General features: G+C 40.5%; 2 protein-coding genes across 5 annotated transcripts in view; one reads left to right on the forward strand and one right to left on the reverse strand.

The window, feature by feature from the left end:
- Positions 1-769, reverse strand: part of APTX (aprataxin) — a 65582-nt gene extending 64813 nt beyond the window's left edge. Inside the window, exon 1 of the mRNA XM_045468696.1 lies at positions 624-769. The gene's annotated coding sequence lies outside the window, so the exon portion shown is untranslated. The remainder of the gene's footprint in view (positions 1-623) is intronic.
- The window catches only part of DNAJA1 (DnaJ heat shock protein family (Hsp40) member A1), an 18773-nt gene continuing 5445 nt past the window's right edge, over positions 1-13328 (forward strand). Inside the window, exons 1-9 of one of the 4 annotated variants that reach the window (XM_045468691.1) lie at positions 1-625; positions 1680-1821; positions 1999-2176; positions 3954-4058; positions 5627-5854; positions 7622-7736; positions 9403-9518; positions 9812-9912; positions 10778-12028. In XM_045468691.1, coding sequence (XP_045324647.1) covers positions 1690-1821; positions 1999-2176; positions 3954-4058; positions 5627-5854; positions 7622-7736; positions 9403-9518; positions 9812-9912; positions 10778-10996 — 1194 coding nt within the window. In that variant the 5' untranslated portion in view covers positions 1-625; positions 1680-1689 and the 3' untranslated portion in view covers positions 10997-12028. Of the gene's footprint in view, positions 626-779; positions 810-1039; positions 1204-1679; positions 1822-1998; positions 2177-3953; positions 4059-5626; positions 5855-7621; positions 7737-9402; positions 9519-9811; positions 9913-10777; positions 12029-13328 lie in introns of those variants that run through there. The other 3 variants (XM_045468692.1, XM_045468693.1, XM_045468694.1) reach the window with 3 other exon arrangements.

Genomic DNA, 13328 nt, shown 5'->3' on the forward strand with positions numbered 1-13328 from the left:
GCTCGGCATTTCTTCCCCAGCGGGCTTCCAGAATCTCAAGGCTGAGGAACAAAGCCAGTTAGAGACGCCCAAAGAGGCAAAAGAGGGGCCGGCGGGGAGGAGGAAGGGAGGGCTTTGTTCTGAGAGGTTCTCGTTCCGAACTCAGCTCCCTCACGGGGCTCTGTTCCCAAGCCCCCCACGCCATCACAGGCCGCAGCCACGGCCCCGCGCATTTGGGATTCCGGAATTGGCCGGGTACTGCACCGCTCCTGAGCAATCCCCGCTCCCGCCCAAGACTTCCGCGCTCCCCGGCCCACTGGGTGGAGGAAGGAACTCCAGAAAGTTCCACGAGCGCCAGGAACCAAGGCTTGCGCCCACCCCCACAAGGCCCTTCGGCACAGCTCCTCCCAGTCCGAGCGCCCCCGCGCCGTTGCCTAGGTAACCGCGGGGCGGTGGCAGCGGCGAAAGGGGCGGGACTTCCGTCGAGTGACGCGCCAGGACTCGGCTACAAAAGACGACGGCTGCGGCGCGCCGGGCGGAACTTTCCAGAACGCTCGCTGAAAAGCGGAGGAGCGGCGGCTGCCCGAGCTGCGCCCAGCAACGCGCTCCTTCCCGCTCCCCCACACCGGCCTCGGCCCCCTCACCGGTGAGTTTCAGCTCTCGCGCTTCCTCTCGTCCCAAGGCCGGCGCCATTGTCGGCACGGGGAAGCCGGATGGAGCCGCGGTCGGAGGCGGTTGACTCCGCGTGGGCGGGAGGGTTGTCGGTTCCTGTATTCACGATTTTCTTTTTGGGAGGGCTGGTGTGTTGCCGCAGCAGTCTTCCGCACGCGGTGAGTGGGCTCGAGATGTTTCCTGAAGCATTTTCCACTCTATTTAGCCCGAGGTCCCCAAGGACTTGGAGCCCTCAGCTTTCCAATCGACCCCCCTTCCGTGCGCGCCCCCGCGTCCCCTCTGCTCCGGCTTGCTGGGGGTGGGCGACCATTCGCGCACGCGCGGAAGGAGCCAGGGGGCGAGGGGCTGCGGAGGGAGCGGGGCGGAGGCTGCGGTCGCTTCTCCGAGCTCCTCTTTGTTGAGGGCTGGCTGGGGTTCTCCCACCCCTTCGGTCCCAGGTGGGAGGAAGAAAACCGTAACGGTCTGCACCTAACGTAGGGGGCAACCTAACACCATGGAAACTACGCTGACTCGTGGGGGCGAGAGGTGTTCGGTAGTGAAAGTAGAGATGCTATAAGTTCTTTGATTGAGAAACACCATTAAGATTGCCGGGGGGAGAGCTCGCTTTGTGGTGGCTTAAAATCAGTTTCATAAACCACTCCTTTCCCTCCTCCCCCGTGTCCAAATGTTTTTTTATCTAGGGAGTGTAGGGCTTATCCGATTTACCGGAAGATAAGGATAACGTAAGAACTGAGCCTATTGGTGCTCTTTGATTACTGCTGTCATACTGGGAAAGAGAAACAGGAAGAATCCGGATAATAGTGGCGTTAAGTATGGAGCTTTCCTGTGGGAGAGTGGGGACCAGCTGCTACAGAGAAAGGCCTGTGAATATTTAGTAAGAATTTATCACTGAATTACCAAAGGATTTGTTACCTTCTCTGAAGGTTAGGGAAGGTAGCGTTCTATCAGATTTGGAAAGAAGATTTCTCTGCCTTAATTCTGACTTTTCCTAATTAATAGTTGAAAGTTAAAATTGCATTTTATTTCAGGCTGTAGAAAATGGTGAAAGAAACTACTTACTATGATGTTTTGGGGGTCAAACCCAATGCCACCCAGGAAGAATTGAAAAAGGCTTACAGGAAATTGGCTTTGAAGTACCACCCTGACAAGAATCCAAATGAAGGAGAGAAGGTAAGTGATGTACTCCTACTTTTTTTTTTTTTTATGTGTTCAGTCTTAAATGTAGCTGTGTAATTCTTTGCCAGGTATATACTATTTCCATTGCAGTCTGACAATGAGTATGTGTACTACAGTGATAGTTTTTGCAGCACTTTTTTTCTGAAGGGAAATTTTCTTTCTCTCAAACAGTTTAAACAGATTTCTCAAGCTTATGAAGTGCTCTCTGATGCGAAGAAAAGGGAATTATATGACAAAGGAGGAGAACAGGCAATTAAAGAAGGTGGAGCAGGTGGTGGTTTTGGCTCCCCCATGGACATCTTTGATATGTTTTTTGGAGGAGGAGGAAGGATGCAGAGAGAGAGGAGAGGTAAGAATAACCTAGTCCACATGCAGCAAATTAAAGTAGCCCTTTGTGAAAGTAAATTCTTGAGAAATCACCTATTTGAAATGCTTGTTTACATGTTGGTATAAGTTGCAAACTGACAAACTGCCACTTTGATGTAATTTTTTAAAGTGAGAGGTAACCAAAAACAGCTAAGTCAATCAAGTTCTAACAAGTGCTTGTAAAGTTCTCCAATATGTATGACATATGGAAGGTTAGCAACCCTTAGGTAAAGGAATAGAGTATAGGAACATAGTATTCAAAACCCTTTTTAGAGATATTTGACCCCTCCCCCACCCTCCAGCCCAGTTGGAGGTGGTGGCCTTGTTCAAAGTGAGTTAAAGTGCAGAAATTTAAAATTTCCTCAGGGTCATATGTAGCAAGGCATCAGAGTCAGGATTAGCTTTTATTATGTCCCACTAGCTTACAGTCTGTTTAATCTCACTTCAATTTAAAATATGTACCCCTAACATTTTAACAAAAATGTAGTTAAGGAACTTAAAACAATTTGTAATCAAAGTTAATTACTTAAGATGATTTGTCCCACAGAAAAACAGCTGGGGTTTTTTTTTGTTTGTTTGTTTGTTTTAATTTTTTTAAGGAATGGACTAGCAAAGTCTGACTCCCATTAAAAGGTTTTTTGGTCATGAAACTGGAGGATAAGTCACACTTCAGGAATTGTTTGCTCTCCCTTCTCTGTAGTCTCAAATCTATAAAGGTAAAGAAGGGCAGTTTTTAGCATGCCAGAATCAACTACATGGACCTGTATTTGATACAGAACCAAAGGTGGAGCTAGGAGGAAAAGGATACAGTTAATGGTGCTTCATTGGAAACTAAAAATACTCTTTAGGCATGCTCTGCAAATAAGAGTGAGGGAGGTTTTTCACTGAGGCTTAAGGCAGTACTCATTCCTGGTGGATAAAAGTCATTGTGGAAGAATCATTAGCTAGGAACTTATTAATTAACTATTGGCAAGTGACTTCTTTGTAGTCTTTGTATCCTTATGCAATCTCTATTTTCCATTTCACATTTTAAGGTGAGATATGGCACTGCTTTATAGCCACTGGCCACATTTAAATAAATTTCTCTATAGTAGCCATTCTTAGGTGCTAAATAGCTACATGTGATTAGTGGCTACTGTATTAGATATCATGGATATAAAACGTTTCTATTGTTGTAGGTGTATTGAATAGGACTGTATGAGAAATACAGTCTTTAACTACTGTTGCCCCAAAAGTAAATATGCCACGCTTCAGAAAGAAGTGGAAATTAATAGCCTTCTGTAGAGACTGAATAAATATGTCTGCTTTCCTGGCGAATTTTGCTTAGTTGGAACTCTGTGTGCTGAAGGATTTTTGGATGAAGAAATGGTTGGCCATGTTCAGTACCATACTAAATGAAAGGTTTAGAGTATATTAGGACAGAAATGCAGTTTGGATTAATTTATTGTGAAACCTATTTAAATAACATCGATTTCCCAAGTGATTTTGCAGTTGAGGTTTTTGATTAGCATGGTTTATAAGATGGCCACAAATATGTCCTCGGGCAGATTATTCAATGTCACCCAGTTTTCCTCAACTGAAATCACATCATAGTTCGTGGATCATGTGTGATAATGTGGCCAACTTCTATGTATGTGATAGGTGCTCAACAGATGTGTCCTGTGAGACGAGTCTTTCATTATTCTTTACTATTTTTAAAGTGCAATGAACACAAACATAAGAGATTTCTTAGATTTTTAACGAGCTGTCATTTATTCTAGGTAAAAATGTTGTGCATCAGCTCTCTGTAACCTTGGAAGATTTATATAATGGTGCAACAAGAAAACTAGCTCTGCAAAAGAATGTGATTTGCGACAAATGTGAAGGTATGGTCTTTTCACACCTTTACTATAAGTGAAAATGAGACCAAAGCTCTTCTAGATAAATAAAACTGACAGTACTCTACCTAAATCTTGGAGAGTACGAGTATGAAGAAAACCTCCTGAATCCACCACCTTTTCCACGTGTGTGTTTTATTCCTTTTTTTTTTTTTTTTAACGTTTGTTTATTATGGATGGGAGGGGTGCAAGGAGAAAGGGAGACAGGATCCGAAGCAGGCTCTGCTGTGACAGCACAGAGCCTGATGTGGGGCTTGAACTCCTGAAACATGAGATCATGACCTGAGCTGAAGTTGGACCTTAACCAACTAAGCCACTCAGGGGCCCCCTGTATCTTTTAAATACAGTTGGGATCAAATTTGTGGTGTCTTTTTTTTCCTCAACATTATTCAGAGTTGAACACTTCTGTTCTCTTTAAAACTCTTACATCTTTCTAATAGCTTCCCTGATTTGTAATAATGGTTTAAACAGTGTCTTCTTTTTTGGACACTTAACTGTTTAGACCAGTTTCTGGGTGAGAACATGTAATCTTAAGTTATTTGTTTGAAATAAAGGTATTTTCTAAAGAGAATACATGCTTTAAAATGTTCTCATCTCGGGGCGCCTGGGTGGCGCAGTCGGTTGAGCGTCCGACTTCAGCCAGGTCACGATCTCGCGGTCCATGAGTTCGAGCCCCGCGTCAGGCTCTGGGCTGATGGCTCAGAGCCTGGAGCCTGTTTCTGATTCTGTGTCTCCCTTTCTCTCTGCCCCTCCCCCGTTCATGCTCTGTCTCTCTCTGTCCCAAAAATAAATAAACGTTGAAAAAAAAAAAATGTTCTCATCTCACAGATAAAGTATTCCTAAAAATTGTGCTTTGGGAGCACATGTTTAAAACAAAAATCTGGGGGGCGCCGTCGGTTAAGCGTCCGACTTCAGCCAGGTCACGATCTCGCGGTCCGTGAGTTCGAGCCCCGCGTCGGGCTCTGGGCTGATGGCTCAGAGCCTGGAGCCTGTTTCCGATTCTGTGTCTCCCTCTCTCTCTGCCCCTCTCCCGTTCATGCTCTGTCTCGCTCTGTCTCTCTCTGTCCCAAAAAAAATAAATAAACGTTGAAAAAAAAAATTAAAAAAAAAAAAAAATCTGGGGGCACCTGGGTGGCTCAGTCGGTTAAGCATCCGACTTCGGCTCAAGTCATGATCTCACGGTCCATGAGTTTGAGCCCCGCATCGGACTCTGTGCTGACAGCTCAGAGCCTGGAGCCTGCTTCAGATTCTGTGTCTGTCTCTCTGACCCTCCCCCATTCATGTTCTGTCTCTATCTAACATAAATAAACATTAACAAAAAATTTTTTTTTAAAAATCTGAAATGGTTCTTTGGAAAGACAGTAAAAATGTTATCTATTAACTGAAGCTGGTGGTGGCTATATTTTGTGAAATATAAAAAGGCTGAATTGTAGATTTTTAGGACAGCATTCCATCAAACCTTGGAAACTGAATGTAGTGTTTAAGAACTTTGATTAATATTAAAACATTCATCATATCCAATACTAAATTCCAACATTTCTTTTTAAACTGTTTAGGCCGAGGTGGTAAGAAAGGAGCGGTAGAATGTTGTCCCAATTGCCGAGGTACTGGAATGCAAATAAGAATTCATCAGATAGGACCTGGAATGGTTCAGCAAATTCAATCTGTGTGCATGGAGTGCCAGGGCCATGGGGAACGAATCAGTCCTAAAGATAGATGTAAAAGCTGCAACGGAAGGAAGATAGTTCGAGAAAAGAAGATTCTAGAAGTTCATATTGACAAAGGTGAGTTCTGAGTCACTTTCTTATTTTGATAGAACACTGATATCAGCAAATGATTGAATAGTGTTCTAAACTTAATTTTCTTCTATTAAATCATTAGATCTTCCACTTGTAACTGAAATAACGATTTCCTTGGGAACTGCTAGATTAAAGGATATGCCTTTTTTTTTTTTTTTTTTTTTTTTGGTAAAGATTTTAAGTATTCTCTACACTTACCAGTGGGGCTCAAACTTGACAACCCTAAGATTGAGTCATGGGTTCCACTGACTGAACCAGCCAGGCACTCCAGGATGTGCCTTCTTTTAAGGATAGGGGGGTTTAGGTGAAGAATTCAGGGGGTCTCCTATTTTCTTGAAATTGTTCTAAACTAATGAACATGTTTTAACTGGTAAACAAGAACTTATGAACATGTAGCAATGTCTTTCAGACATGGCTAATTTAAAATGAAACTATTACATAATGTGCATACTAATACGGAATTGTCGATCATATGAACCTCATTCCATATTACTACGTAAATCTGCATTAACTTAAGCCTCTGTAATGTTCTTTTGTGTGATTTATGGTACTGCCCTCCTTTCACTTTTCCTCTCTCAGTTGGTCCATGTGTAGTCAGGTTTGGATTTTTTTGCTTTGATAGAACATCCCTTTTGCTACCAACAGTGTTTTTAGGAGAGCATTAGTTGTAAGTGAAGCCATATTTGCTGCTTTTATCCATGCTTTTTACAGTAGTGGAACATCGAGCAAAACCAAGTACAGTTGAATTGCTTCACTGCTGTAACAAGACAGCAACTTGGCCTCAAGAATAAAGACAAACTGTTCGTTTTCTTCTATGTAATACTGGTATTGTGGTTTAAGTTCTTAGTTTTTTAGGGATACATCCTCATGTATTTAGATTTTGCTTCAAAAAGGGATTGGGGGAAGGGTGTCTGAGTGGCTCAGTCAGTTAAGCATCCGTTTTCCTTCAGGTCATGATCTCTTACAGTTCGAATCGTGAGTTCGAGCCCCATGTCCCCGCATCTGGCTCTGCTGACAGCTCAGAGCCAGGAGCCTGCTTCAGATTCTGTGTCTCCCTCTCTCTCTGCCCCCTCCCCTGCTCATGTTCTGTCTCAAAAATAAGCACTGAAAAGAATTTTTTTTAAATGGAGGGGGGAACATGGGTGAAGGTACTATAATACATGAAGGATTAGTTATGAAATGATCTGCTGGATCTAGTTTGATGGATATTCATTACAGTTTTGGCTACATAATAGGGGTTTCATATCTTTCATAATATGTAAAACAGTGGCTCTTGTTTGGGTCCCCTCAGTGATTGGTTCAGGAGACAAGCTGGATATAAGTAATGTTTATTGTTAATTATTATGGTTATGTTTGCCAGTTAACTGATTTGGTGGCAGCATGGGCCTTTTTATTTAATCCTAGAAACAGTCCTGATGAGGTAGGTGTCTGCGAAAGTTGGTATTTATTTTGGAATGTTATGCAACTTGCTTCCCCAGGGTAATCCAGCTAGCAGTAAATAGCAGCTCTGAGATTTGGAGGCTCACGTGGGTTTGCGTCTATGGTTTGTGTTCTCCCCTATGATCACTTTCTTCAGTAAGAAATTGGCCTGATTGAATCATGTGGGCATTCTTAGTCATTTCGGTAAATTTAGCATCCACAAAGACTTGAGCATTTTTTCAGGCATACACAAACATGCACCCATTTCTTAATAAAGATTCTGACATTAGTTGGATGTTAAATAAGAGTGTAAAACTAATCTTTTGTTTTTAGGCATGAAAGATGGCCAGAAGATAACATTCCATGGTGAAGGAGACCAAGAACCTGGACTGGAACCAGGAGATATTATCATTGTTTTAGATCAGAAGGACCATGCTGTTTTTACTAGGTAAAAACTTACCAATTACTCAAACTGACAAATTGCATTTTTTTAAATGTGCTTTTCATTACTCTAAAAAACTACTGGAAATACTGTAGAAAAGTGTAGTAGAGTTAGGTTATATGTGATATCTTTTCTAAAAGGCTGTTAGCCATTGTTTCAGTAGGCTACAAACAAAAAGATCAGATTTTGGTTTTTGGGTAAATTTAGGTAAATCCTTACCTAAAGGATATGCTTTTTTTTAAGAAGTGTTTTGTATGAATATAAATAGTCTTTGTGTAAGCAGTTAATTTGAAATGACCTAAACCTTTTGCCCCTTTTAGTCCAGAGTTTGTGGTAAGTTGAGTTGCTTTTAATTGTAAATAAATGTATAGAAACTTCTCTGTAGAAAACTAAATTAGTATATAAATTGAGGTCTGTTGCTGTGAAGTGATACTGTTTATGCTCTTACAGTTAAGAATAAGGATTTGTTAACCCATGTGTTAAATATATAGTCATTGCTAATTTATAGCTTTGGACGAGAGTAGGGATCCTATAAATCTGTTGGGAATGAAATGACATCTGAAGGAACTGGTTTTGAGTTAGTGAAAAAGAACATTCCTATAAGTGTCTTAAATAATGGGAAATGCTATCAAAGTCAGGATTTTGATGGGGTCATTTGAGGTGAATCTACTAGTTTTGTTTTTGTTTGTTTAATGCTTGCTTTTGAGAGAGAGGGGGAAACAATCCTAAGCAGGGTCTGTGCTGTCACCACAGAGCCCGATGTGGGGCTCGAACTCAGGAACTGTTGACTGAGCTGAAATCAAGAGTCAGATGCTTAACCAACGGAGCCACCCAGGCACCCCTGAATCTACAAGTTTTATTTGGAGAGTACTCTGTGGATAAGTTATCTTACTAATATGAACTGGAAAAGAAAGTCTAAGCACAAGAAGGAAGTGGGCTATACAAAATACAAAAAGTATTTCATAATATGCAAAGCACTATATTAGTAATTCATGTAGGTCAGTAAAAAATTCTTTTATCATTTGGAATTGGTCATCCCCATTATTTAATTTCACAGAACCTAAATCCAGGACCCAGTTGGGAGTCTGTTCTGCCTCACACTATGTCCTTTCCTTCTTTTTTTTCAACGTTTATTTATTTTTGGGACAGAGAGAGACAGAGCATGAACGGGGGAGGGGCAGAGAGAGAGGAAGACACAGAATCGGAAACAGGCTCCAGGCTCTGAGCCATCAGCCCAGAGCCCGACGCGGGGCTCGAACCCACGGACCGCGAGATCGTGACCTGGCTGAAGTCGGACGCTTAACCGACTGCGCCACCCAGGCGCCCCTGTCCTTTCCTTCTTAATATCAGCACTTTTTTTTTTTTTTTAAGCTGCACTGTTGTGGGAAAATTTTTTTCCCCTTAAGAAACCAGATTTAAAATTAGGTAGTGGGGATGGTAAGTAGTAGAGGCTACCTAGAATGAGTGGAAAGATTCTAAAGTCTTACCCAGGAAATGGTTGGCAGGGTTGCTGTTTCTAGATCACAGCTGTTTTGAGAATTGGGAGAGAAAGGACTTTTTTGTGAAAGATACCCTTGCTTCTTGTTAAGAAAACGGATTTGCCTGTTGTGGTACTTCTAATCACTGGTGTTTTGAGAGAATTGAGTGTATGTCATATTTATGTTGATAACAGGCGAGGAGAGGATCTTTTCATGTGTATGGACATACAGCTGGTTGAAGCACTGTGCGGCTTTCAAAAGCCAATATCTACTCTAGACAACAGAACCATTGTCATTACTTCTCATCCAGGTATGATAACTTAGATGAGCTTGTCTGTTGAAGTATTTTCGCGGTCTGCTGCTAGCTAGTATATAGGCACTGAGAAAACTAGTATAATTACTTGTTCAATTAAGTCTCTCCCGTGAGCTGAGCTGAAATTGTATGGTAATTGGGTTTCTTAAGGAAGCCCCTAAAAACTGAAAGGTAATTGGATTGCTTCACATATATTTATTCCTGTCAGTGAGCTAGGACATTCCTCTTTATTTTCCCCGCCTCATAAAAATGTGACTGTATTTAATAAAACTTGGCTTCTATGTTTTTAGGTCAGATTGTCAAGCATGGAGATATCAAGTGTGTGCTGAATGAAGGCATGCCAATTTATCGTAGACCATACGAAAAGGGTCGCCTAATCATTGAATTTAAGGTAAGCTATAAAGTAGCCTGGGAATACTTGACAATGATTAGCTTAATAAATATGACAGAATTACATTTCTGGATGGTAAAGCACATTATAGTCTCTTGTTCAGGAAGAAATGAGCTAACACAAGGCTATAATTAGGATCTTATATTTAGTTCAGCAGAAGTACTTAGCCATTGTGAGTTTTTGGCAAAATACTACAGTGCTTGGTTAATAGGATGGTTCATAAAGCAACCCCCAACCATTTTTTTTTCAATCTTAAATTGGCCCTTGACCAACAAATACAGCTTTTATTAAAAACATTTTTGGGGTTGCCTGGGTGGCTTGGTCGGTTAAGTGTCCGACTTCAGCTTAGGTCATGATGTCGCGGTTCATTGGTCGAGTCCCATATTGGGCTCTGCTGACAGCTCAGCCTGAAGCCTGCTTCGGATTCTGTCTCCCTGTGTCTGTGCCCCTCCCCTACTCATGCTCTGTCTCAAAAGTATACTTTTTAAGAAATTTAAAAAACATTTTTGGGAAAAGAAGGACTGCTTTTGTGACGATGAATAGCTTTGTTTAAATTCTGTTAAAAGGAATTAGTATGTTTTAGTGTGGGTTCTTACATTGGCTGAATAGAACCATAATCATCACAGTGCAGTTTTACTCCGATGAGGGTTTTTTTTTTTAATGCCTTAAATTCTAGTTAAGGCTATACTAGCTAGATGTTTTTGTGCCTTTTAGAACATGTGTTGTAACTTGGGATTGGCAGATTCACCAAAAGATAATGTTCTCAAGTGTTTTTCTGGGGAAAATGGGTCAATGGTAATATGTCTAAGGAGCTACTTGGTTAAGTAAATCAAATGGAACTTACAGTGGAGATTTCTTTTTATAGGTAAACTTCCCTGAGAATGGCTTTCTCTCTCCTGATAAACTGTCTTTGCTGGAAAAGCTCCTACCTGAGAGGAAGGAAGTAGAAGAGACTGATGAAATGGACCAGGTAGAACTGGTGGACTTTGATCCAAATCAGGAAAGAAGGCGCCATTACAATGGAGAAGCGTATGAGGATGATGAACATCACCCTAGGGGAGGTGTTCAGTGTCAGACCTCTTAATGGGGCCAGTGAAGAACACTGCTGGCATTTTATATGCAGTAGTGAACGAATGAAGGACTATAATCATAGCTCACTACTTGCTATTATTGTTTTTGTTTTAATATTCAACTATAGTAGTGTTTTAAAAGTTAAATGAAGAATAAAAAATATAAAAGCTCTGACTTTGCCCTGTATGTATGATGAATTCAGTGTGCAAGATAAGTTTAATACTTGTAAAAACTACTTTTAAAAAATCTCCCCTAGCATTTGTTAGAGGCCCGACCTTGTAATTGATTTCAGTTCTATGTACATGAACTAGTTTAGACTGAAAATGCTAGGTAAATGTATTGACTTCAGTGTATGACCCTTAATTGTTAAGCTATGAAGTTAAAAACTTGTGTTTAATTGGCAATCTGAAAAAGAATTTGTAGAGAAGTGTTGGTCTGTAGTTCTATTAAGTGGGATTCATTGTGATGCTTCTGCATTTATTCTGTTGCCTCAACTGTTACTTAAAGATGGCATGCTGTGTAATTTGGCCTGTGGTATCAGTGGTGGAAAGGATACCTTTCTAAAGAAGGGGTTTATCATAATCTGAGGGCTTGCACTTGTAGAACTGCATTCCCTTCTGTGCCATCTTTTTTTTAATATATATATATTTTATATATATATATATATATACATACATACATATATACACACACACACACACACCAGTCCTGGTTACACTTTTTTTCCTTCTCTTTGGACCATGATAAGCTTCAGAGTAGTGACTTCGGGAGCAGGGTAACTTAGAGTGAAGAGATATTTACACAGAAAAGTAAATTTGCATGTATGAGCTAGGAAGGTGTTTTTTAGGTATGTTACAGGCTTACTTTAAACAATTTAACTTACGCTCCGAAGTAACTGTAATTTAATGTTGGTAGTATAGCAAATTATGATGAATAGCTTTAATTGTATGTTTAAAAGTCATGTTCACAAGCTTAAATCTGGATATCAGAATTAAGCAATTCTTGAAATGTATGAATGTCTCCTTAATATACTGATTACAAAGCATTTCCAGTGTGTCACTACAGGCTTTTTTTTCCCCTAGATTAAAAGCATTGGCTTTTCATTAATTAAGATAGGTAATTTGTCATTTAACTACTTAAATGGGTAATTGAAAATGGTACTTAACTATAGTTGAATGTTAAACAAGGGTGGGGAGTGAAAGTGGGTGAGGGGTAAGTAATGAGCCAAAAGGGTTTTTAAAAACTTTGCAAACACTGGTGTGAAAATGTGAAAGTTTTTACCCATTTATCCTGATTTCTGCTGCATCTCCTGTAATCAGTAAGGTTAAACATTTCTCCAGAAGTGGCCCGCATCTAAGTTCCCCTCATAGAGCACATTTGAGTTAAAAAGGAGAAACTAAAACATAAAGTTTTCACACTTCCAGTGTTTGTCATAGTGAAATAATTAATAACCTGTTATTTTTAGATTGTCATTTTTAGTCAGTGCCATACAGCTACCCTTCTGTTTGGGTATGATGCCAGGTACTCAAGAAAGCACAACAAAGTATGACCAGAAATCTTAATTTTCTCCAAAGAACCCTGAGTTGTAATACATATAACATCTTAAAAAATTGAAATCCTCATGTTTAACATCAGTCATTGAGGGCAACTATAAATTACAACCACAGTGAAATACTACTTCACACCTACTAATCCAAAATGAAAATAGGTGAAAACGTGGAGAAATTGGAACCCAGTACCTCATTCATTGGTAGGAATGTAAAATGGTGCATCTCTTATAGAAAAGTTGAGCAGTTTCTCAAAAAGCCTAAAGTTAGTAATTGACTCCTTGGCTAAGTGAGATACTTGTTGCCAGTGTTGTTTGTAAAATTCACAGTAGCCAAAGGGGGAGCAAACCCATACCCAACTAATGGACAAAATGTGATGGTGCGTGTGCGACAGGACAAATTATTTTATGTGTATGTGTACTTAAATGACCTATCAAGGCAAATTCATAGACCAGTTACCAAGGGCTAGGGGGAAGAGGAATGAATGGTTAATGCTTAATTGGTTGTGATAAAGTTTTAGATAAACAGTGATGGTTCTACAAGGTTGTGAATGTTATTAATGTAATGCTACTGAATTATACAGTATAAAAATAAAAGAAAAATAGAAATCTGAAAAGGAAATAGTTAACCAGGAAAGGCAGAAACAGTTTGTAGTCTAAAAGCTACCCCTGAGAACTTGGACCAAGGTCATCTCTTACAGCTCTGACCAAGTCTGCTACAGGAATGCATGTGCATCCACACAAGTGGAGTTCCTGGCCCTAGCACTAATGCTTGCTCTGATGCCTTCCCCATCCACTC

Source organism: Leopardus geoffroyi, chromosome D4 (genome assembly GCF_018350155.1).
Source record: "Leopardus geoffroyi isolate Oge1 chromosome D4, O.geoffroyi_Oge1_pat1.0, whole genome shotgun sequence".
Lineage (NCBI taxonomy): Eukaryota > Metazoa > Chordata > Mammalia > Carnivora > Felidae > Leopardus > Leopardus geoffroyi.